At 44.4% G+C, this 17,775-nt stretch overlaps 1 protein-coding gene across 1 annotated transcript in view; it reads right to left on the bottom strand.

Moving 5' to 3' along the window:
* Positions 1-3,529: 3,529 nt before the first annotated feature.
* EXOC6B (exocyst complex component 6B) overlaps positions 3,530-17,775 on the bottom strand; it is a 453,944-nt gene continuing 439,698 nt past the window's right edge. Inside the window, exons 20-21 of the mRNA XM_078149108.1 lie at positions 4,148-4,220; positions 3,530-3,662 (exon numbers count right to left, since the gene is read on the bottom strand). Coding sequence (XP_078005234.1) covers positions 3,530-3,662; positions 4,148-4,220 — 206 coding nt within the window. The remainder of the gene's footprint in view (positions 3,663-4,147; positions 4,221-17,775) is intronic.

The following is a 17,775-nucleotide window of genomic DNA, read 5'->3' as shown; positions in this document are numbered from 1 at the left end:
TATGAGCAAATTGGCAGTTAAGCAAGACAGGAGTGTTCCCAGCCTTAAATTTCCTCTCATCCAGTGACCTTTCCTCGCTTTGGGGGTGGAGGCAATGAGGCGAACGTGGTTCATGTTAGAGAAAGCACAGATTTAATGCTCTACGTCTCTTTTAGCTGGATACAGATTTCTTGGCCTAGACATGGTAAGTAGCCCAGCTCCTGACTCTAGCAATGACCTAAAACTCCAGCTCCTTTTCAAAGGAGGCAAAGAGGGTTAAAGATTGTTTCTCCCAAGTTACAGATTCAAGCTCCTTGTTTACAAGGCAGGTGTGTCTTTGCGATGGAAATGCACGGTGTTTACTTCAGGCTGTAGGTGTACAAATTGGGGAATAAATGGTCTAGAGGGAATGGCACCAGCCTCAGCTAAAAAAAGCCCTCTATATCTCGAGGTGATTTTGCTTCACAAAAGCTGCTGCCCAAGAGCCCCATTCAGGAGATCTGATGCAACATCCTTTTCTACTGGTTGTATAATCCGGTCCATTCAACTTTGAAAGAAAGTTAAGTCTGTAGGAAGTAAACAACCATTGGGCATGAGGAAGAGAAAACAGCCTCATCTCCCTGAAGAGGAAACAGTTCTGAAGGGACGGGAAAAAACGAGTCCTTCTCCCTCCAAGGAGGAGGCGCTGTGCTGCATGTCTCATACAGCTGTGGCTGGAGGTGCACAGAATGGGCAGAATGGGGGTGGGTTGGCATTCATAAAAAGTGTGACATGAAGAAGAGGAAGAAGAAGAAGAGGGGGAAGAAAAAAGGAAGAAAAAGAAGACAAGAGAGAAGTGTCAACATGGAGTTTAAAGAAGTTAGCCCAGACTTTTGGGAGAGGATGGGAGAAATGCCATCCTCCATAATGACAATTCTCCTTCCCAGTCACTCCTCAATACATTTTAGATATAGTTTTCTCTCCCACCTACAATGTCCTTTTTTTCTCTTCTCTATCCATCCATTTTTCACCCATTCTTGAAGGCCCAAGGCCCATTTCCCCCCGGAAGACCTCTGTAATTCCTCTGGCCTCACTGCCCTTCCTGACCATTGAATGACTGCCCTATACAGTTTAGCCTTTGAACAAAGGCTGTTAAGTCTCCAATTGCTTCATGTAGGCAACTGCAGACTTCCCAGTGAGAAGGTAAGTTCCTCGTGAGCAGGGATCATGTTACAGGCAATTCTAGAAAGACAAGATGTATAGGATAAATACTGGCTGGAATGCCTGAAACAGATGAGCAGAGCGGGAAGGGAACCCAGAGTCCAGTCCCCTCATTTTTACAGATGAGGAAACTGAGGCCCAGAGAGGTGAAATGGTATGCTCTAATTTAAACACTGGCTTGCCTAATACTCAGTCCTAGAAGAACAGAAATCGCTAATGATTCAAGGGTGAATGGAGTCCTTTATGAGTAAGCTCTCTACGCTAGTCCTCCTCAAGACTGAACATTGGCTCAAGCATAAACGTAAGAGCCACAGTGACACAAATGCATGTTATTGTGTGTGTGTGTGTGTGTGTGTGTGTGTGTGTGTGTGTGTGTGTGTGTGTAAAGTTGTGTTCCAACCCTATAACAACCGACCTAAGCTGTATGTAAAGATGAAGACATGGATACCAACGATAGGGATTGTTGCTTGAGCTATCAAATCCATGTTGCACATGTTTAATTATACCCACAAAAATACCCTGGCAAAAATAGTTTCACCTTAAAATTCTGTTTCACTGCTCTCCTCAAGAAGAAGGCAGATGCTGGAAAGAGAAGGGGAGCAGAGGATGGGGGAGCACAGAGCCTTCACCCACAACTTGCTCCCTTCCCAGGGGATGAACAATTTAGGAAGGAGGCTTGGGGCCTCTCTAGCGGCATCTAATGGGCACTCATCACACCCTGTGTACCCATTACTGAAGTCACACCACTGAAGGTTAGGATAGCTAACCAAAGCTTACGCAAATATCCCTGTGAATTTTATGAAGTTTATTCTCTGTTTAATGTTCTAGAGTTCAGAAGATATAGGCACTTTTGAGGCATCTTAGCGCAAAATCAGTATGGTTTTGAAAAACCCTGCCTAGAATGACTTGGAATGGCCAGATATTTCTAGCTCAGGGAGTGCTGGGAGCTTTCCCTCACCCCCTCCAACAGCTCTGTTTCTCTGGGACCTGCTGGCCCTGAGGGATGCCCCAGATGGTCATTCCCCAATCTCTCCCTCCTGCTTCTCCTCACCCAGTGTTCTCCCTGTGATAACAGGTTAGGAAAGACAAGCTCTCTGAGTCATTTCCACAGTGACATAAGAAGAGATTTCAAATGAAAAGGTCAAAATTCAAATGTACCATCACTCAGCGGTCAAAATTATCTAGAACTTTGTTTTCTCCTTTCCCCCTACCCCTCCAAATCACAACCAAAAGGAAAAGCAGAAAGAGCAAGAATAAAGACAATAGAGAATAGGGATTTAAGTAGGCCTCAAGGGTCTCTGAGAAGATTGGTCCTGGAGGCCAGACCCAGCTCAGATCCTTGCCAGTTTACTTCCAGGGTCAACATTTCATGTACACACGCATTGCTTTCCACAGGGACCACGAACCAATTCCTAGTGACCACACTTCCTCCAGGAGCACAGCACTTCTGGTGATGTGCCATTCCTGAGAATAGACATTTTCCTCTTTTTAACAAACTTCAGTTGCCTTAGAGGTTAAGGCAATGAAACCAAGGACAAAAAACCAAGATTCCACTCCGCTCCAGAAACTCCCAAGCAAAAACTCCCACCTGCCAATCTTACAACCATCATGGGGTTTACAAGCTGAAAGCCCCAGCACGACCACCAAACCCACAGGTGGGAAGCTCTGTACTGTGGGAATAGATACTCACTCTCATTTGGGACCATGCCGAGAACAGACCCCACATGTAAGAGAACCCACAGCCCCTCCTTGGGCCCCCAAACAAATATGAAGTTGACACACGTCTCTGGGATGAGGCTTGAATTCTCAACCCTTGGTGGGTCTATAAGGCCGCGATTTTCTGTCTCCCGCCCAACAGTGCGTTCCAGAAGTGTCATCAGATGACAGATGACACCACCCACCCGTGAGGATTCGGGGGTGGCTCGGGCCATCCATTATGGGTTCAAAGCTGTTCTGGCATGAATCAAGTCCCAGTGGTGAGGAGATCATCGATACAAGGGGTCCTACAGCTTTAAGAAATACTCTGGGCATCTCAAAGTTTTCAGAATGCAAACTATGTCAGCCTTGAAAACAAGAGGCACTGCATCATTGTGGCAGGAGAAACAAAGCCAGCCCCCTTTTTTTAACAGACAAAAAAATGATTGTTTTAATAAGGAGAGAGACATCCGTCATTGACTCTCACTTCATTCACACTTCTCTCCAACCCCATCCATCTTCAGAGCTAAGAGATGACAGAGCCCACTCATTCCTCCCCCACTATGGCCCTGGCTGCCCACCCCTAAATCACCCAGGCCTCTCGACCTGCCCGTTTCAGCCCACAATGAGCACTTCCCCAGGCCCGCCCTTTCCCCTACATCAGGCTGCCAAGCCCCAGTGATGCACATGGAGCCGCCATACATCCAGCCATGAGCGACGGGTCCCTGGCGACCTCGGCGGGACAGGTAGGGCGCGGCCCAGTCGCCTTCCTAAACCATGGCTGAGAACTGCCCAAGACCAGGGAGGTGTGAGGGGGCAGGAGGCCACACCAACGGCCCAGAATGCAAATCCCTCCACCCTCCTGGAACATTTCTCCCAGCATTATCTGCAAACAAAAGTTCTCCATGCAGGCAGTCTCTGCATCACTGCCTTCACTGTTAGCAACACCTGCTTAGTGTCAGCTTGCAGGGCTGTGGCGTTATCTTTCTGCTGTGTCTGCAGAAGCAAACTCCAGCACAATGGGGCCCAGCGCTCGGGGGTCACTCGAGTCCCTCTCCTCCCCCTCCACCCCTGCCATTCACCTCCACTACAGCAAAGGACCCCAGATAGCTAAATAAAAGGGGTGGCCTCAAACACAGGGAAAAAACCTTAGGTCTCCGGCGTGAATCGCCAACACCAATCCCCCCCTTCCCCTCCCCTTTTCCTTAAGACCTGATGGTCTTCAGTCACACATCTTAAAAGAAAAACAAAAAACAAAAACACAAAGACCTACTTGTCTAAGTCGATGAAGGCCAACTGCAGCGTGTCCTCCTGGAACCCAGGCACCGGGCCGGATCTGGCAAACTCTGTGGGAAAGAAAAGAGGATGAAAAGCGCCTTTAACTAACCATGGACAGGGAGATTGGCAGACGGATGACGGGGCAGACAAGAGAGGCTGGGGGAGAGGAGGCCCGCGCTTCTAAGGAGCCATGTCTCTCGCCCCTCAGCCTCTTTGTTGGCCCTTCAAAATTCGTGTCATCAAAACACCATTAATTCCAGCGTCCTGACAGCGAGGAAACTGTACTGCTTCGACCTGAGAGTTCTTCCCATGAGCCGCGCAGGGCTGTAGAGCGTTTGTTTGGTGAATGGACAAACAACTTGCAAAGAAGAAGGGAGGGGGAAAAGAAAAAGAAGTTTTTCCTCTCAACACAATCAAATCTTCAGCTGTGAAACTCTTTTCAGTTCCGAAAGCTATTTATATTTTAGGTCGCTCAAGGAATTTTCTAATTTCACGCCTGTCACCTCATTCCCCAAGCATTTATCAAAAAATATTCCATACCATATCATTAATTATGCCCTCACTGATTATTTGTATTATCTCACGGGTGTGTTATTGCCAGCATATGCACGTGCATACACACACACACACACACACACACACAAGTAGTAACAACCATCCCAATTCCGCACTCAATTTTTCAGCACAGGACCACTTACAGATATGAAAAGGCCTACTGGAATACCCTTCACCCCAGAAGCAAAGAGAACATTTGCACATTTAAAGCTTTCTGCACCCCAACCTCAAATTTCTACATCAGAGCCCTTCCCTGAAAGTCCCTCTACCCTTCCTTCTGCTCCAAATTGGTTTCAATTCAAAGAGAGCACGTAAAGTCAAGATGCCATTTACAGGAGCGCCTTGGGTGCATATTCAGTTTATGGCTCTGGCTTCGAAGTCGTTAACAAGAAGATAACTACACAGGGCTGTGGGGACATATACAAGTCTCAGGGAAGAATGTCAAGTTTTATTGCTCAAGTTCTCTTACATATGAAATCAAAAGGTCTTGCTTAGGCCCACAAACAGCAGCATAATCAAGGGGCAAGACGGCAACTCCATCTTCATTGCGTGCTGGGAAGCAGAGATGTAAAAGGCATTTATCATTGATTCAATATTTGTCTTGAGAAAAATTTAGGAATACTCCAATGCAAGATATGACAGGAGAAAGTTGTAGATGCAAACAAAGCTTTGGTCTACACCTGAACTTCAGAATCAGTTTGTGGGGATTTACTATCACGTGTTTTCTTTAAAATTAAATTAGCAAGACCCAATCAAGTACTGACATCTATGTTGGGGCTGGATATACTCAAATGGTCATGTACAAGCCGTTATTAAAGTCAATGGCAATAATATCTGCTCTATAAAATAAAAATGTTTTTGATCTGGGGGCTTCTTATATATACAGGGTCTTCATAAAGCCCATATACATTTCTACACTTCAATCATTTGTTTCAGGTAGAATAGGAACCATTTATAAGCAATATTTAAAAGTAAATGGGTAAAGTTACACAATTATATACAACATCCTTATTCCAGGTCCTACGATTGAAGAAAAATACCTATTACAGACAAGAAGGTAAACGACCCTCAGGGAGGCACCATTCAAATTTAGCGTCTGTAACACTACTTACAGACTAGTTCTATGATCTCTTCAAATTGTGCAAGCTTGAAAACGACACGAGGCCTTTACGAAGACCTTTCAGACACAGAGAGAACAGGTACCCATAATTCAGTGGGTTCATGATCTCATCCAGGTGAATGCTCTCTCCAAAGGGGATTTCTCATCCTGTGTTACCTTTGTTCATATATCTTCCATAAGGGTCTGTCCAATGAGTCTGCTGCTTTCCTCTTGGTCTCTAAACATGACACGGGACCCCCAAGTGACACAAAGTTTCTCCACCCATATATTAGTCTTTCCTCTTGACACAGGATTTGTCCACGTCCCTTTCTGGTCATGCCTCTCCTTGATGTCCTTGCCTCTCACTTACTTTGGAGTGAGACTGACAATGTTGCTAGGATTTAATTCCTCCAAAAGCATATCATTGGATTGGTACTGATTTTAAGCACAGACAATTAGCTTAGTTTTCTAGACTGTCTAAAACTGTGTGATTCTCAGCATACTCAACCCATCTTTTTCTTCCATGATGTCCCTATGACCACAAAAGCAGAAGGACTGGGGGACATTTTGCAATCTTCTTTGTTTTGTGGGTTGCCATGCCCAAAGCATTTATCATCTAGTTGCCAACATATTTGTGTGGATGAGCACTTCTAGGGGGAGTTAGTACAGTACTTGGAAAGCAAACAGATTCTGCTCCTGAGACTGAGCTCAAATCCTTGTCAGAAGGAATGCATATAAAATCCCCTGAGAGGCTGAAGATGATGCCATTTATAAGGATGTGCTCAGCAGCAGCTCGATGTGGATTGAATTCTTTTACCTCTCTTGCCTTGTTTCCTCTTCAGTATAAGGAGGGGGCTGGAATGGGGGACTTCTAAGGGCCCTCTGGCTCAAAATCTATGGATCTATGAAGCCATCTTCAGGCTCTCTACACTTGCAGTCTTCCATTCTGATTTTCTCCTTTGTTCCTCAAGGTATCACTGAACCACAACCTGCAGAAAATGTGACTTTAAAGTGGAATCACAGAGCTTGGAGGGGGAATCTCAAAGGTGATCCAGGTTGACTTATACCTGAGTAAGACTCATCTCTACAGTGACCCCCTCCCTCCCAGCCTGCCAAGAATGGCCATCCAGCCTTGCTGCTAAGAACTCTAATGAATGGAAGGCTTACTAACTTTTGGGGTACCCCATTCTACTATTGGACAGCTACAATTGCTAAGAATTTCCCTCTAACATGAAGCAGAAATCTGTCTCTCTACAACTTCTGCCCCATTCCTCCTAGTTATGCCATTCAGGGCTGAGCAGGATGAGTCAAATCCCTCTTCTATATGACAACTTTCAGTACTTTCCAGGCTCAGCATTGCCAGTTACTTCAAGGGATGCACACTTGGCTCCTCTGGGTGCACTTCATCCTGTCAATACTGTTCGTAAGATGAGGTTCCCAGATAATGTAAACATGGTCCGACCAGGGAAGAGAACGGTGAAACTCTAGGCCTCCCTCTAGATGCCATCCTTCTCTGGATGCATTCTAAGATCCTGTGAGCTTTCTTGGTTGTTATGGCCCATAGCTAACTCACCTCGAGCTTACAGTCCACTAAAATGACGAGGCCTTTTTGCTATGAAATGGTGTCTCATCACACCTCACCCATGATTGAGCTTGCGTTCACAATTCGCACCCAAAACCCTCTCACTACACACACACACACACACACCCCCATCACCTTATACTGTCAGTGTTTGGCTTATAGCAGATAATTATTAAGAGATGAATTCACAGCATCACAGAATCTTAGAGTTAGAAAGGCTCTGAGTTAGCATCTGTTCCAGCCTCTGCCGGATGCAGTAAAAAGTCCTAACTATGTTCATCCCCACTCAGCTCTCTCTCTACATCATGCAGCTGCCTTCTGCCATTTTCAGACAAGTCTAAGGAAACGTGTCCTTATGTTAAATCAGTGGTTTTGTTTTCTCAAACATGAGCTCCTCTTCTGGTAGCACTTCGTTGATGTCTCAATCAAATGCTGGCCAAGGGTTTTAGTGTCACATGGCAGCCTCACAATAACCATGACAGCGAAGGACTGTACCCATGCAGCAGATGAGAAAAGTGAAGCCCCCAGTCACACATCTGTTAGTCAGGTAAGACTCAAATCCAGGTCCATCATAGATGCCATGCTGCTTCCACCAGTGATTTACTAAGCCAGAGACAAAGAAGGCAGTTACAGACCAAGAGCTTGGATGTGGAGGAGGCTAACACATCCTCGTCTGAGGTGTCTGACTATACCCAAAGCTTCGGGCCCAGCTAAAAGTACAAGCTCTCATAGAGCCTTTCAAATGTCAGCCCATGTCCATTTCACATGACTGATGGCAAATGAGTTCCCTCATGAGAAGCCAGGAAGCATTTCAGCTCTGCTGGTTCTAACTCAGGAGGGCTGGGCTGCACAGCTAGACCAGGGCTGCTCCTGGTTGGTGAGATGTACCTGTGGGGTTCCTGCTGCTGGGCTGGGCAGGAGAATGAGGAAAGAGACCTAAGGACAAGCAATGTGAAACACTGAAGGGGTAAGCCACTGACGGGCCACGAATTAGAAACAGCCCGAGACAAACCAGGCTGGCCCACAGGGCTTTAACTGAAGCAAAGGCAATGAGAACCCAGGGACAGATTCCACCAAACAACAGTTATCTGACAAATGGCGTCAGCCTCCAACCTGTCCGGAAAAGGATGCCCGGCTCACGTCGGACTACCGTCAGATCCCACGAGAGTAACGCTGCCAGCAACATCAAGCGTGAGGCCCAGGAACCACAGTCTCTGGTTTAAATGTCACTGGACAAGGGCAGACCTCGACGGGGGATGGCAGGCAGAATCAGCAACCCTCATTTGTATGTTTCATATGTCATCCCACTAGAAGCCTTGGTTTATTTCCAAAAGCAAACTTGCCGAGGCTTTTGGGGATTACAAATCAGGAAATGAGATTGTTCTTTTTAAAGAACAAAGCTCTTCTCCTCCAGCTTTAATCCCTTGAATCAGGTTTCAGTTTGATTTTCTTCAAACAAGCAGAACCCTGCGATGACCTCAGCCATCAGCTCCCCAGCTAAACTTTTTCTACTCCTAGGCTAGTAGCAAGACAAGAGAAAGCCACCTGCAGTCTGTCCCCAGAGCAGACATTCAACAGCAAATAGAGGGAGTCAGAGTGTGGCTGGCTGCAAAGAGCCCTCAGCCAGGCCTTGTGGTCAGGCCAGAAAAGCAATGGCTTTGCAAGGCATACCCACCAAGGCCACCCAGGGCTGGGGAGGGGGAGCCCGACCTCTTTTCCAAATTAGATCTCCAATGAAAGCAGTGAGAAATAGGAACTCAAGTCTGTTACAGTGCTCACGGCTGAGAAAGGAGACATTAAGAATTCCAACCACAAAAGAGGAGAGGGCAAGAGGAATGGATTTCTGGATGATTCCTGAGTTGGAAATCCATAGGCTCTTCATCTAAACAGCTCTATATGACAAATGCTCATGAAGAGTCTACTGTATGCAGGACAATTTGCAGCATATAGATGTATTGGGGGCAAAAGATTGTGGGCAAGATACACAGAAAAATAGGAGGAAAGTACATCTCATCCCAATCTCGCCAATAAGGATATTCCTACGCACCAGGCAGCTTTGCTCTTCTTCACACTGACAGTTCTTGTCGACTCTCTAAAAATATGTGCTCCTGGTCTCTGGGGGCGCTGGGCGAGAGAGTTGGGATGGTTTGGTAGAGGCTATCCCTGTTACTGGTGAGTGATGGTTGTCACCTTCATACAGAAAGAATGCAATTCACCACTGTATATGATTATTATACATTATTATTATCCCATTTTTCTCATCTTTTTGATAGTGTTCAGACGGAAATGATCTGAGGACAAGTCATTATTATCTTGTAATTGTTCTTTTACATTTCGTATTCTGTGGACAGAGATGGACAAAATAACTTGCTAAAGAATTTGAATACAAGCATGAAGAGGTAAGCTTGTCCTCTGAAGCCTCAATGAAAGCATCCTCAGCACAAGTCCAACGGCAGACAGAACAGGAGGAACAGTGCGTGCCTGACTCCATCCCTGCGTGATTCTGATCTCCTCCGCTAGGTGCCTGTATTTGGAGGCCTTTTCATTCCATGGAGCATGAAGACAATAAGTGTTTGGTATGGCAACAGTGCTTGGACTGTTACAGATCAACGCTACATTTGGGTGATTGTGGGCCGCAGCTGGCTTTTGCCTGATGCTCTGGGTCCAGCACAGTTTATCACTGACCTCTCAAGGATGTTTTGAGGTCTATATATGAATATGAAGATTCGCCTTTTTTCAAACCTGACACGATGAAAATCAGTGAATTAGTAAGATATAATTGAGTGAATGAAAAAGTACTGATTTGGCACCCAAAACATGGCAGGCACCATGCTAATCACAGGAGATATAAATCCAGAAGAGAGCCCATCCGAGTTCTCAGGAAACTTCCAATTTAATGAGAGCAGATAACACAATACAGGGGAATGGTGGCCAGGCAAAGCCCCAGGGGTACTGATTTGCCTAGTATTCCCAGAACAAGAAGTATGTGAGAGTGTGGGTCTGGGGAGCTGGAGGCAGCTAGAGCAGGGCTAAGTTCGAGAATGCTTTGGGGTCAGGGCCAAAAGCTGCAGAGAGCGAGCTATGACCAACTTGCATAGCAAGCCATCTGCTCACGTCTTGCTAGGTGTTACGTAGGTATCATGTTTTTGCAGCCTGCAGTATGTTGCGGTTTCTACCATTTCCTCACACAATCTGCACTGGTTACTAAATCTAGACTTCTCCAGGGTAAGCTAGCTCTACTTTCTGGTGGTGATGACCATGTCCTAAGCTGCCATCATAAAGTCCTCCTTTTCTATAAACAAACCCCGTGACTCAGCCATCTGTTAGAAATCACATCATCCAGATTGTCACCATCATCGTCACCGTTGTCATCATCATCACTGTTATTCTATGAAGTAGAAATGATCACCAGGAGAGATCGATGAATAAGATAAGTCTGCATGGATGACTCACTCTAATGGACCTGACATTAGACCTCCCCTGCTGGGAAGCACTGTAGATTTCTCTCTGGAGAAGGTAAAACTAGTTCCAGCATTCACGACGGGCAAAATTAGCTGGGCTGGTCCCAGGACGGCAGACGTACAGTTCATCACGAGGCCTTTTTCCACACCGACAGGCTCTGTGACGCTTATGACCCATCAGCACAGCCCACATTATAAAGAGGTATCCAAGTTGGAATGGGTATGCAGGAGTATGACATACATGACACATAATTACTGAAGACACTTCAAACACAACTTTTCCTTTTTTTCATCGTCTCCTAATAATTGCAAACACTGAATGTAGTGTGGGAAGGCAAGTGGCAGGTCTTGGACATTTGCTCGTCTTCCACTCCCTGAGTCACCGGTGCACTGCTTTCCTTTTTGTAACTTTATACATCATTCTGATAAACTTTGTTGACTAAAAACATTTTCTAAGACCTTCAACAAGCTGGCAATAAATTTCTGCAGCTGAAGTAGCCCAAAGTCTCCACTATGCGAGAGAAAGACAAACAAAAGGCTGTCCATCCACCAGACTGGTAAGGCTGTACAGTAATTGCTCCTGGTGGGAGGGGCAGATACTCCAAGCCATGGTGGTGGGGAGGGCAGGGGATGGGGCGAAACCCGGTTCATAGAGTTTTTACAAATGCACTTTAATTTCTATCTTTTATTTCATTTCGCCCACATTTCCCAATGCATGTCTCCTCCCTTTCAGAGAGCCTTATAACATGTAAGAAAGAGGAAAAGTAAAAACAAATCCAAACCAGCTCAGTAAAACTATCCAGAGCACTGAAAAAGTATGACATTATATGCCATGTTCCATGCCTACAGCCCCCTCTGGTACTGTAGAACCCAAAACCATCCCTCCATCCTTCACACAGAATACTCACTCTCCCATCTCCACATCTCTGGACTGGTCATTCCCCAAGCCACTGAGTATAAATAGTGATTGTTTCTGTTCTGGCCAGCAACACTGAGGGTCTTCCCCTCTCAGACTGATTGTTTTTTTGAGTAGATAAAAGAGGCCATTTTTTTGCCTTATTTCTTACCTAGCCTTAATCACTGAATGGGTGTTGTCTCAGACAAACTAAGACCTGCGAAAGACCTTCGCTTAGAAAGGCAAAAATCTCTCACTGCATCCAGGGCCATCTCCCTGAGAAAGCGAGGCCAGTGGCTTTGTACAGCCCTGCCTCACTGTGATTCAATTCACTTGCAAATCATGGCCTCCCTTCCTGAGTCATGGTCTTTGAAAAAGAAGGACAAACAACAAGGATCCCCAGGCCTGAAACACCCACCCTCCTCACCTCTGCCTCAAAGAATCCCTCTCTTCCTGGGAGGGTCTGCTTGAGCCCCACTTCATATATGAAGACATTGCTGCTGTGCTCAGCTGCTCATGCCCCTGCCTCTGAAGTGACCCTACAGTTCATTACTTTGGGTTTATCCTCATTTTTTTCTGGATGTGTTTATGCATGCTCTTGTTTTCTCTCCCTCCCATCAGACCACAAGCTCCCGAAGAGGAGGGACTGCTATCCCCTAGAGCTCGGCCCAAGAGCTGGCACATATTAGGTGCTTACTACATGCTTCTTGATTGACTGGCCACACTGCCTCCCTGCCATGGTGATGAGGGTGACGAGGAGGCTGACAAAGCACTTTCCCCATAACTAGCAGACAGCCGCATCGTGATCCTCATTCTACAGAGGACCGTAGTGGGCAGAGGGGTGGTGATCTGTGCACTGTCACAAAGCTAGAAAGACTCTGAATCAGAAGCAGAATCTGTGTCTGCTGATTCCTAGCCCAGGGCTCTTTGCACTAGCAGTATGGTGTTCCCCTGTGCTCTTTCTTTGGATGTGCCTTAAACGTTCCCACTGCTAGAGAGGCAGATGAGGAAGAAGAGCCACAGCCCAGGAGCTGAAAATCTGCTGAGCACTTGTTTACATGCCAAGATCACATCAGGTCACACGCATCTTCTTGGGATTGAGACAAATAAGAGGCGGCACTGGTGCATCAGCTGAATGGTTTCCTGGCATCGGCTCCCTGGAGCAGTGGGGGAGGGCCTGGGGCACCAGACAACGGAACGTGGCTCCAGGGAGAGCCCAGGCTGCTTGCATCACTTCACAGGGGCAGAACTGATAGGGCCCCAGAGATCCCATGCAAAGCTCTCTTGGTCAGAGGGAGAATGGCCACAGCAGAGGAAGAGAAGATGAATATGGAGACAGAAGGGAAGAGATATTATCCAGGATTCCGAGAAAAAGGGCTATACGTGTACTGTACAAAGGGGCTCATGAAGAAGCCACTCCTTCCTCTGTAGCTAAGGTGTGACTCGGTGGTAAAAGATGTCCAAACCTCTAGCCACGTTATCTAGCACAGAGATGACAGAAATAAAGCAGAGCAGTCAAATGCAAACCCATTGCCACTGCTACTAGTTATTTTTTCAGCAATGCTCAGACAGAGATGGGTAGAGAAGGTTATCATATTATTTAAATAAGGTTTATGGCTTATTAGTAAACTTCACCTTTACTTCTGTGTAAAATCACAGGCCCTGAGACCTGGACTTTTTAAATAAAGATAGATGTGGTTTTTTAATTGTTAAGCCCAGACAGCTGGAGAAGGAAATGACAAACCACTCCAGTATCTTTGCCAAGAAAACCCCAAATGGTGTCATGAAGAGTTGGACATGACTGAAAAATGACTCAACCACCACCAGTAGCAGCAGCGTCAGCACCTTTCCATCATTGGGACACTTCCAATCACCACCCCTCCAATTCACTGGGGGTCGGAGGGGAATAAGAATACTCCTTGTTCCTCACTGTCTCAGCCACCAAGGTTCAGTGATCTGCCCTTCCTTGATGTGTGCTCTGTCCATATCTACCGCCCAGGCAAGATCCCGACAATTCTTGCCTAGTGCTATCCAGGCAACACCCCTTCTTTCCTCAAGGACTTCGGTGCTTGGCTCATAATCTTTCTTGCTTCCTATGAGGGGATTTCAACATACATAGTGACACTGCTTCAAACACCACTAACCTCACAGTTCCTCAACTTACTCATTTTCTACAACCTGCTCCTCCACTCCACCTTAGCATACAACCCCACAATGATGGTCAGCCCCATGGGATGGGATCTTCCCATCCCCCTACAGATGCACTACTCCCCCCCCCCAACACTGAAATGCCCTTCTCTGATCACAATCTATTGCCATTCCCTTTCTCCCTAGACCCTGAATCTCAAGCCCTGCAGTTTGTTCACACTGTAATTTCTAATCCTTCAAGCCCTCAGTTCTCTCCCAGGCCATCACTCTTTTTTTTTTTATTTATTTTTTTTTAGGCAATTGGGGTTAAGTGACTTGCCCAGGGTCACACAGCTAGTAAGTGTCAAGTGTTTGGTCTGAGGCCAGATCTGAACTCAGGTCTTCCTGACTTCAGGGCTGGTGCTCTATCCACTGCACCACCTAGCTGCCCCTCCCCAGGCCATCACTCTCGCACTAACCTTTCGCCATCTTGATCTGTTGGATAACCAGTTCAATGCTATGCTGCCTCTTCTCATCTCTTCTCTCTCCAGCTACTCTGCCTCCTTATCCTGTCACCCACCCTGCCAATCTCAGCCTTGGATAACAACCACCACCTACTTCTGAATGAAGCTAGAAAATAATGAAACTACAAATTCACGTTACATAATCTCAACTGGGCCCTCACTGCGCCAAGGCAATCCTTTCACACCTCTCTAATTAACTCACTATCCCACTCTTGACAGTGGCTCTTCCAGACTTCTTCATCCTTCTGCAAACTTCTCAGCAAAGAACCTTACATCACATTTTACTGAAAAAATTAAGGCCATTCACAGAGATATATTATGTGAAAAACATTTAATAGGGGCCTTCTATGTAGCAGACATTGTGCTAAGCACTGATACAAATTAAAACAAAAAAAAACAAACAAAAGACAGTCCCTACCCTTAAAGGCCTTGCCATCTAATTGTTTACAATCTAAATCTAATTACAATCTAATATACAAAAGGAAGCTCCTTCTTCTTCCCTCTTCCTCATCTCATACTACCCAGATAGAAGCCACTGCCATTATCTCCTCCTTTACTTCTGTCTCCCAAGAAGAGGTGGCTCTTCTCCTTGCCAAGGCCAACCTTCCCACAAGCACAAGGGGTCCCATTATATCCAGTCTTCTCCAGAGATTTCCCCTTTATAATCCCTACATTCTTACTCATCTTCAATCTCTCCCTGTCTTTTGGCTGCTTTCATACTGTGTATGAACATGCCAGTGTCTCCCCTGTTCTCAAAAAAAAATCACTTGGTTATTCAACCCACTAGCTATCATGCTTCTGTCTGAGCCTTTTTGTGGCTAAACTCCTCGGGAATGGCATCATCCATTCTCACTTCTTTCTTCTCAATTTCTTCTTAACTCTCGACAGTTGGTTTCTGACCTCAGCACTGAACCCAAACTGCTTTCTCCAAAGTTACTAATGAGCTCTTGGCCGCCCAATCCTTTTCTCAGTCCTTATCCTTCTGGACAGCCCTGCAGCCTCTGACACTGTCAGCTATCCTCTTCTCCTTGACACTCTTTTCTCTCCAGGTTCTCTTCTTTTTTATTTGTATGAACCTGGTAGTCAGTAAACATCTATTGTTTACAATGCACCAGGTACTCAAGATTTTTTAAAAAGCAAAAAATCCTTCCCTCAGAAAGCTCACATTCTAGTGGAGGAGACACCAACGAAGAGACATGAAAATGATTCCCCAACTCACTCTGTAGAGGTGAGGGACTGTGGGTATAGAAAACTACATACACAATGTCAGACTTTTTCAATATATTGGTTAGTTTTGCTGACCTGCTTTTTTGGTTTTTGTTTTTCTCTTTTTTAGTGTTTCTATAAGGAATAGCTCTGGGAGGGAGGATGGAGAATATATTGGGAAATGTAGATAATATAAAAACAAAATATATCAACAAAAATTTCATTAGAATTTTTTTTTATTAAAAATAGAAAAAAAAAACAGGAATGAGCCCATAGGAAATTTTTTGGGGAGGGAGCTAAATACTATTTTGAGGTGCTTTAAAGAAGCATCATGTCCAGAGTAATGATCACTTAACTGTACTACCATAGTAAGATCGTGTCTAAAGCATTGTGTTCATTTTTGGGCGTCACATTTTAGTAAGGCCATTCGTAAGATAAAAGTCTTCCAGGGGGTCTGCAACCAAGAGAGTGAAAGGTTTCAAAGTCATACCATACTTGGATCAGATAAATAAGATGAAGGCATTTAGGCTATGGAAGAAGAGACTGATTCTTCGTGACCCCATTTGGGGTTTTCTTGGCAAAGATACTAGAGTGGTTTGCCATTTTCTTCTCCAGCTCGTTTTACAGATGAAGAAACTGAGGCATTTTGGGTGAAGTGACTTGCCCAGGATCACACAGTTAGTGTCTGAGGCCAGATTTGAACTTAGGAAGATGAGTCTTCCTAAATAGTGAGTTCTTATAGAGCTTTGTATTTATATTTGTACTTATCAAACAGTAGATTATTATGGTCATTTACTATTATGTCTTGTGTACCTAATGTATTCCACTGATCCACCACTCTATTTCTTAGCCAATACCAGAATATTTTGAGGATTACTGCTTTGTACTATTGTTTGAAATCTGGAACTGCTAGGCTACCTTCCCTTGGTATTTTTTTTCCCCATGGATTCCCTTGATATTCTCAATCTTTTGTTCTTCCAGATGAATTTTGTTACTATTTTTTCCCCTAGCTCAATAAAATAATTCTTTGGTAGTTTGCTATGGGCTGAATAGTAAATTATTTTTTAATGCATTTTTATAATATTGGCACAGCCTATCCATGAGAAACTGATATTCTCCAATTGTTTAGATCTGTCTTTGAGTAAAAACTGTTTTATAAATGTGTTAATATAATCCCTAGGTTTATCTTGGCAGGTAGACTCCTAAGCATTTTATATAGTCTATAGTTATTTTAAGTAGAATTTCTCTTTCTATACCTTCTTGCTGGATTTTGTTGGCAGTATACATAAATGCCAATGATCTATCTTGCAACTTTGCTGAAGTTTTTGTTTCAACTAGTTTTTTAGTTGATTCTCTAAAGTTCTCTATGTGTACCATCATATCACCCTACAAAGAGTGATAGCTTTGTTTCTTTATTGCCTATTTTTATTCCTTTAACTTATTTTTCTCGTCTTATTGCTCCAGCTAGCACTTCTAGTATAACACTGAATAACAGCACTGATGATGGACACCCTTGCTTCACCCCTGATCTTAGTGGGAAGGTATCAAGTTCATTCCCACTACAGGTAATACTTGCTCTTGGTTTTAGATACATACAACTTATCATTTTAAGAAAGGCTCGATTGATTCCAATGCTTTCTAGTGTTTTTAATAGGAGTGAATATTGTATTTTGTCATAGGCTTCTTTTTAGATCTACTGAACTATTTAACAGAGAAATAATATTAGTATCAATCAATCAAATACATACATACATACATATATATATATATACACACACACACACATATGTACATACATACACACACACATACATACATATGTTAAGCTTGTATTATGTGCCAGGTACTGGGGATATAAAAATAAAAACAAACATTCCTTGTCTTTAAGGAGTTTACACTTTTTACATGTTGTTCCTTGAATGTTTGTGAGAATTCATTTGTAAATCCATCCGATTCAGGGGAGTTTTCTTAGGGATCTCATTGATGGCTTGTTCACTTTCTTTTTCTAAGATATGGTTATTTAAGTATTCTATTTCCTCTTCTGTTGATGTGGCAATTTATATTTTTGTAAATATTTATCAATTTCACTTAGCACTGTCAGTTTTACTGTCATATAATTAGGCAAAAAACTCTTAATAATTGCTTTAATTTCATCTTCATTGGTGGTGCATTCA

Source organism: Phascolarctos cinereus, unplaced genomic scaffold (genome assembly GCF_003287225.1).
Source record: "Phascolarctos cinereus isolate Bilbo 61053 unplaced genomic scaffold, phaCin_HiC Scaffold_2;HRSCAF=192, whole genome shotgun sequence".
In the NCBI taxonomy this organism is placed as follows: Eukaryota; Metazoa; Chordata; class Mammalia; order Diprotodontia; family Phascolarctidae; genus Phascolarctos; species Phascolarctos cinereus.
Note: the sequence above shows the minus strand (reverse complement) of the source record. Positions and strands in the feature narration are given on the sequence as shown.